The 6,609-nt window shown below is 36.1% G+C and overlaps 1 protein-coding gene across 1 annotated transcript; it reads left to right on the top strand.

Annotated features, from left to right (window-relative positions):
- The first annotated feature begins 774 nt into the window (after positions 1-774).
- On the top strand, positions 775-6,252 carry LOC143540949 (uncharacterized). Its single transcript, XM_077033895.1, has 6 exons — positions 775-901; positions 1,025-1,101; positions 1,192-1,228; positions 1,754-1,898; positions 2,016-2,178; positions 6,016-6,252. Exons 1-6 carry the CDS (start codon positions 775-777, stop codon positions 6,250-6,252), a joined length of 786 nt encoding a protein of 261 aa, XP_076890010.1.
- The last annotated feature ends 357 nt before the right edge of the window (positions 6,253-6,609 follow it).

Here is a 6,609-nt window from a genome sequence, read left to right on the forward strand (position 1 = left end):
TGATCAGACGACACTTGAACACGAATTTAGACCAAAATAATCGGGACAGATAGATTTGAAAGTAAAACTATCGGATTGTGTCAGTCACTTTACACGTGTCAATGATTTAGTGGCGGACAAATTTCAGACCAAATGCATCGGCGCCGATAGATTTCATTAGATTGTTTTAATAAGTTGAAAATTTCAAAGACTATTTTGATACACTCTCACTTATTTTTCAGAATTTTCTCGCTATAAAAACTAGATATCTTTAATTTAATTTCAAATCAGAGTACACATTAAAAGAAGGATTAAAAGAAGGAAAGGTGTAGCTAAAAGCATCTCACCTTTCAGCTTGTCAAAATTACTAATATTCTAAAAAGATAACAAGAAAAGTCTTTAATTGTTAATGCAATAAATGTTTAGAGGCGGAGGGTATAATTCTGATATCTATGGTGGTTTGTTATGATGACGAAGTTGGCGTATCATATCACTACGCCTATGATTCTAGAGAGAGAAAGTTGTAGCAGATGATCACAGGGTCAAACCAGCAGCAGCAGAGGAAAGTAAATAAAACTAAAACCAATTGAATTTGTATATATATTTTGTAAAGCCTGAAGAGAGAGGAAACCATTCCTCAGAATCATAATTTTCCATTGCAAGACAGAGGGTAATATTTTCACCTTACCCGACCCGACTTGACCCTACAATATTCCAAGCTATTAATCTCCATCCACCTCTCTTTCCTTTTTCAATACCACCCATTTGTCTTCATATAATTATACACAATACAAGATGGGAGGCTGTGAGAGGAATGGAACAGTGAGGCAATACATAAGATCAAAAGTTCCAAGGCTTAGATGGACTCCTGATCTTCATAGGTGTTTTGTTCATGCCATTCAAACTCTTGGTGGTACTCATAGTATGTGTTTCTTCTTTTCTTTTTGATAATCATAATGATGATGCGTATGTATATGTATTGTGTATATGTTTATTTTTCTTCTACTCTTTTTGATGATAATAATGATGCTATGCATGTATGCAGAAGCAACACCCAAGCTTGTTCTTCAAATGATGGATGTAAAAGGGCTCACTATTTCCCATGTTAAAAGTCATCTTCAGGTTTCTACTTCATCATTTCCATTTTTCTGTGATTTTTTTATGAATGCAAGCATTTCATGTAATATTAATATAAGTATATGGGACTTGTAGATGTATAGAAGCATGAGGAGTGATGTTAATCCCCAAGGTATGCATATATATTTCATCACTATTATATTAAAAAAAAACCTTCTTGCAACTCAAGAATGAAATAAAAAACATTAAACACCATCTATAAATTAACATTAGTTGTGATGTTCGTATGCTATTTTTTTGGGAAACAAAGGATATGAAAGGCCAGGGTGATATTATTTATGATTTTCTTTCCCAAAAAGTAGTTCTTTTTGCAAAAATAGAACAAAACTAATGAAGAACACAACCTTCTGCCTCCTTCTAATTGTGGCATTTAGTATCAAGGAATTTTTAGACATTCCTTTCCTTATTTTTTAATTAAGAAACTTGTGTTTGATGTTTGAATGAATTTTCAGCAAACCCATTTTAAAGCTTTTACCTTTGAAATCTTTTATCAACTTTTGTCAAAACACTCATTCTTGAAAGAGAGAAGAATCTTTGGCTTTGACACATTGTTGTCTCTTTCTGTTTATTTTATTGTGCTCTTTCACTAGTGCTACTGATTTTTGAGAACATGTTTTGTGGAACTTTAAAACTCCAGATGATGTTCAAGAGCGCACTGGGTTATTCAGAAAGGAATCACATGAAGACCAACATGATGCTCATCATGAGATTTCTACATACACATCCAGTCAAGAATCTTGTGCTCACTTCATTTACCATCCCTTCAATGTCTCTTCTAAAAGGTTGATCATTACTTATACTATCCATGTTGTTTAAAAGGGGGAACATAGTGTTTAGTTTTATGGTTTTTTGTTTTAAGATTCCTATTTTAAAAAATATTTAAATTTTGGTATCTATAGAGGCAGAGAGGAGACAATAGGGATGCATGGATACTGGGAAAGAAGAATAAAGGGAAAGGAGGACATTGGTGATCACAAATGGCAGCAGCCTCATTCCTTTTCTGCTACACATTTTCACTTCAATCCTCCCTTTATCCATCAAAAAGAATCTGACTTCCTACAAGTACATTCTCTCTCTCTTAACACACATATATATCATGTACAGTATATACTAATATAACATTCATACAATTAAGTTGCATAAAGAATTAATACCAAGTGTGTACCAAATATATCAAAATCAATGTTATTGTATGTACATGCCTATACAATAATATTGATTTTCTTGGGTCACTTAAACAAATGAGTCTATGCCTTTATTCTTTTTCAAAGAAGATTGTCTTTAAAAACTATTAAGTAGCATAAGGCATTAATACCAAGTGTGCACCAAATATGTAAAAGTATATACTGCATAACATTCATAACACATATAATATTTAGTTTCTTGGGTCTCTTTAAACAAATGAATTCATGTATTTAATACTTTTTCAAAGAATTTGTTTTTAAAAACTATCAAGTATCATAAAGCATTAATGTCAAGTGTGCCCCAAATATGTAATAGTATATTTTTCTTCATTTAGAAGAAAATAACAGAAATAGATAAACTGATAAACACCATATCCACAACACCTCCCTTTGTTTTTATTTCTAAAATTGCATGTCCTTTCATGGGTTATGACTTATTACCACATTTTGATACTCAGTTTGACTTTCTCAACTTAGTTGAAACTTGAACTTGATCAGTTTAACCCAAAGATTGTTTTTGACTTATTACCAAACAACCTACACTTGAATGTAACCTAGTAGGTTAGGTTGTCAGATATGTACAATTGACAGGGAGTTTGTTTTACCCACTCAATGTGATTTTGACCTGATATCACCAAAGACTTGAGTATATTTAGGTAACAATAAATAAAAGTTTTACATCAACCTGCAAATCATCATCCCAATTCCTAGACAAGTATCCATGAGAGAGAGTGAATAAGTGTGTACTCTAGATGTCCATTTAGCATATCTTCGTAGATTTCTTGCAGTGGTTGAAACTTGGTTAAGGCTAAGGGGTGTGGGGGGCTCTAATGGGGGCTCCAGTGGGGGCTCCAGCCAATAATATTATGACGTGTGGCAGAGAGAGAAACTGGATAAGGGGGGTGTTGGAGCCCCCGTTGGAGCCCCTGGCCCTGGTGTGGAGGGGCTTCAGCGGATTTTTTTTTATTTTTTTATAAATGTATTAAAAAAACGTATTATTAAAAAAACTCATAAATTATTTAAAAAAACACACATTAATTAAAAAAACACATTAATATCTAAAAATAAAATAAAAATTAAAGTACTAAAAAAAACATTATTCTTATTCTTCAGCTTGGTCTTCTTCGATCAACCTCTTTCGGATACGTTCCTTTTGCTTTTCCATCAGCATTTGATCGACCGGATTTAGGTTACTGAAGTCTCTTGTAAGGAAGTCCAAATCTCTCATTCGACTTTTTTCCTTTTTGTCATTAGAGACCATCTCCATGGTTTTGTTGAATTTATTGAGGGATTCAACAAGATCGGCGATGTTTACGGCTCCCCCCTCAGCCGGTTTTTCCCCTTGGCGTCCCTTCCCAATGGCCGCCTCCTCGGCGGTGAAGACGTTTCCTCCCCCGCAATGTTTAGGTCGAATCCAACGCGGCAATCCGACCCGGCGGAAGTGCTATACGCTCCAGACGAACTAGTTTTAGTCCGTTTCGGCCCTACTTCCGCATCAAGGTCCGGCGCCACCAGCTCAACCCACTTGGAACACCTTTTCAACCTCTCCCACAACTTTAAATCGTCCCACGTCTTCACCATCCCATACCTCCGCAAACACTCCTGCCTCCACTCTTCGACCGTGAAATTGTAAACCGCCAAATCATCACTGCCACTTGGTCTCATACGACCGGCGTTCCTGTTGAAAAGATTAGTAAACAAGCCGACAAATTTTCTGATTTCGGACCACCGACCCGAAATCATATCGGCGTTTCGCTCTGTACTCCCAACGAGCGTATAGAATGTCTCCCTAACCTTTGTCCAAAAAATCTTGCTTTTTTGGTAGTCGGCTGCAAAATGAATAATTAAATTAGATTTCCAGTTAACTTTTTTATTTAACTTTTTTTATTAAAAATCATTTTTAAAAACGTTAAAACAATTACCGCAACGCCGATCATCAGAAATGACTATCCAAGCCCGACACAAGGCTTCCTTCTCATCCGATGACCACGGAGTGGTTTTCCGTTTCGTCCTCGGAGTCGAAGCCGGTCCCGGCCCGTCCGTTGCAAGTTGTTTTTTCCGGTGGACGCGTCTTCTTGCTCCCGTAGCATCACCGTGTGATTCTTGTGTCTCTGGAACAACAAAGTTAGGAGACGGTTGTATGTTGGATGGTTGAAAGCCGGATGTTTCTTGCGGCCCCGAATAAAACATCGGTTGGTCTGGTGACGACCATAAATCGTCGTCAATATAATCTGAATCTAGGTTTGGGTACCAATTTCCAGACATTTTTGGGTATTATATAGGAGTTTGGGATATATTATATAGGAGTTTGTAAGGTGAAATTGTGTTTTGATATGGTTGAAATGGGAGTAATTTGGGGTATTATATAGAGGTTTTTAAGGTTTTTTTTTTATTAATTCCGAGCTCAACGGCTCTTTTGGGCATCCACACCAGCTTTTTCTCTCTCTTCTCCCGCGACGCCTGCCTGGGGGCTCGCGCTCGCGCCTCGTTCGCGCCCCGGTGGTGTGGGGTTAGCGCCTGGGGGCGCGAGCGGAGGGGCTCTCGCGCCCAGGTTAGTGCCCCAAATATGTAATAGTATATTTTTCTTCATTTAGAAGAAAATAACAGAAATAGATAAACTGATAAACACCATATCCACAACACCTCCCTTTGTTTTTATTTCTAAAATTGCATGTCCTTTCATGGGTTATGACTTATTACCACATTTTGATACTCAGTTTGACTTTCTCAACTTAGTTGAAACTTGAACTTGATCAGTTTAACCCAAAGATTGTTTTTGACTTATTACTAAACAACCTACACTTGAATGTAACCTAGTAGGTTAGGTTGTCAGATATGTACAATTGACAGGGAGTTTGTTTTACCCACTCAATGTGATTTTGACCTGATATCACCAAAGACTTGAGTATATTTAGGTAACAATAAATAAATGTTTTACATCAACCTGCAAATCATCATCCCAATTCCTAGACAAGTATCCATGAGAGAGAGTGAATAAGTGTGTACTCTAGATGTCCATTTAGCATATCTTCGTAGATTTCTTGCAGTGGTTGAAACTTGGTTAATCTAAAGGCTTGATTATGCTAGCCTAAAAGTTATGCATTGACTATTGAATCACACTTGGGTATTGCACAGTGGGTTTATGTAAAAATCTATCAACAGAATTTGGTTTCTTGCATACCAAAGACTTTCAGTGACATGTGCACTAGACTACAAAGTAGGGGTTAGAGAAGAAAATGAAAATTGTGGTCCACTCTGTAAGTAATTAAATGCAGCTGGGGAAGGACGGTACCGGTATAGTTTAGAATTTAGAATATAATGCGACAAGCTTCCCATTATTTCTTCTCTTTTTACTATATTTACAACTACAAAAATAGTTTTTAAGTGACGTGTTAACTCTACGGTTTCGTTATATATTTGCATAAAAAGATTTTTACATGCAACACTTTTATATCTTTACATTATGAGTCTTTTTACTTTTGCTTATACCTATGGATATAGGTGTATGCCGAAAACAAACAAATAAATAAATAAATTCTGTATGATTCACTTCATTGACAAAAGTTGGTGGCAACTGGCAAGATCCTAAGTTATGGCATCTCTTTTCATACCTATATTTGTGAATATATAGATCATATGCCTTAATATTGTTTTTTCATTGAAAGATCTTAAGAATCACTTCTTAGTTATGATGAAATTAATTTTGTTTACTCAGATTTCCAAACCAGAAAATCGTGAACATGAATTGTTCAACGATGTCGAGCAAGAAAATGCTGATGAGGCTGGTGGTTGTGGGTTATCATTGTCACTCTCGTTGCATTGTCCCTTGGCCCAGATGAGCAACAGTTCTTTGACAAGCGAAATCAGTGAGACACACTCAGGGCACAATCAAAGTGATCATTCTTCAAACAAGTGTGTTAATCTGGATCTTTCTATTGCTCTATGCCTTTAAGGCTCTAATGTAGGCAAAGGTTTATTTTTTTGATAAAATATATATTCACTAGTTTATGATATTTGTAGATTAAATGGTAACTTTAAGGTTGTGTGAGGGAGCCATTTTACAATTTTCAGTGGTTAATGTGATGGGTCTTCTCTCTTTAGTTAGGTCTATAATATTGGTTGAATGGTTATTTCTATTTTAATGCCAATGAAGGTGAAATCGGTCTTTTAACATTTATTATAAGTTTGTATCCCCTAACCTCAATGTATTTTCAAACTACTATGGATTTGTTATTTTACTTTGAGATGCTAATATTGTAGACAAGTGGAGAGCGAGGGCAGGCGGGGCAACGTTCCTACTCAAGGCTAC

This window comes from Bidens hawaiensis, unplaced genomic scaffold (genome assembly GCF_021521415.1).
Source record: "Bidens hawaiensis isolate Kalapana, Puna unplaced genomic scaffold, B.hawaiensis_p1.1 tig00012418_1, whole genome shotgun sequence".
Taxonomy (NCBI): Eukaryota; Viridiplantae; Streptophyta; class Magnoliopsida; order Asterales; family Asteraceae; genus Bidens; species Bidens hawaiensis.

Excerpts from the sequence above, each read along its gene's own strand:
- LOC143540949 (XM_077033895.1), top strand. The coding sequence starts at position 775 with ATGGGAGGCTGTGAGAGGAATGGAACAGTGAGGCAATACATAAGATCA. Across the intron at positions 1,102-1,191 it reads ATGTTAAAAGTCATCTTCAG|ATGTATAGAAGCATGAGGAG; the intron begins GTTTCTACTTCA and ends TGGGACTTGTAG. Across the intron at positions 1,899-2,015 it reads TTCAATGTCTCTTCTAAAAG|AGGCAGAGAGGAGACAATAG; the intron begins GTTGATCATTAC and ends TGGTATCTATAG.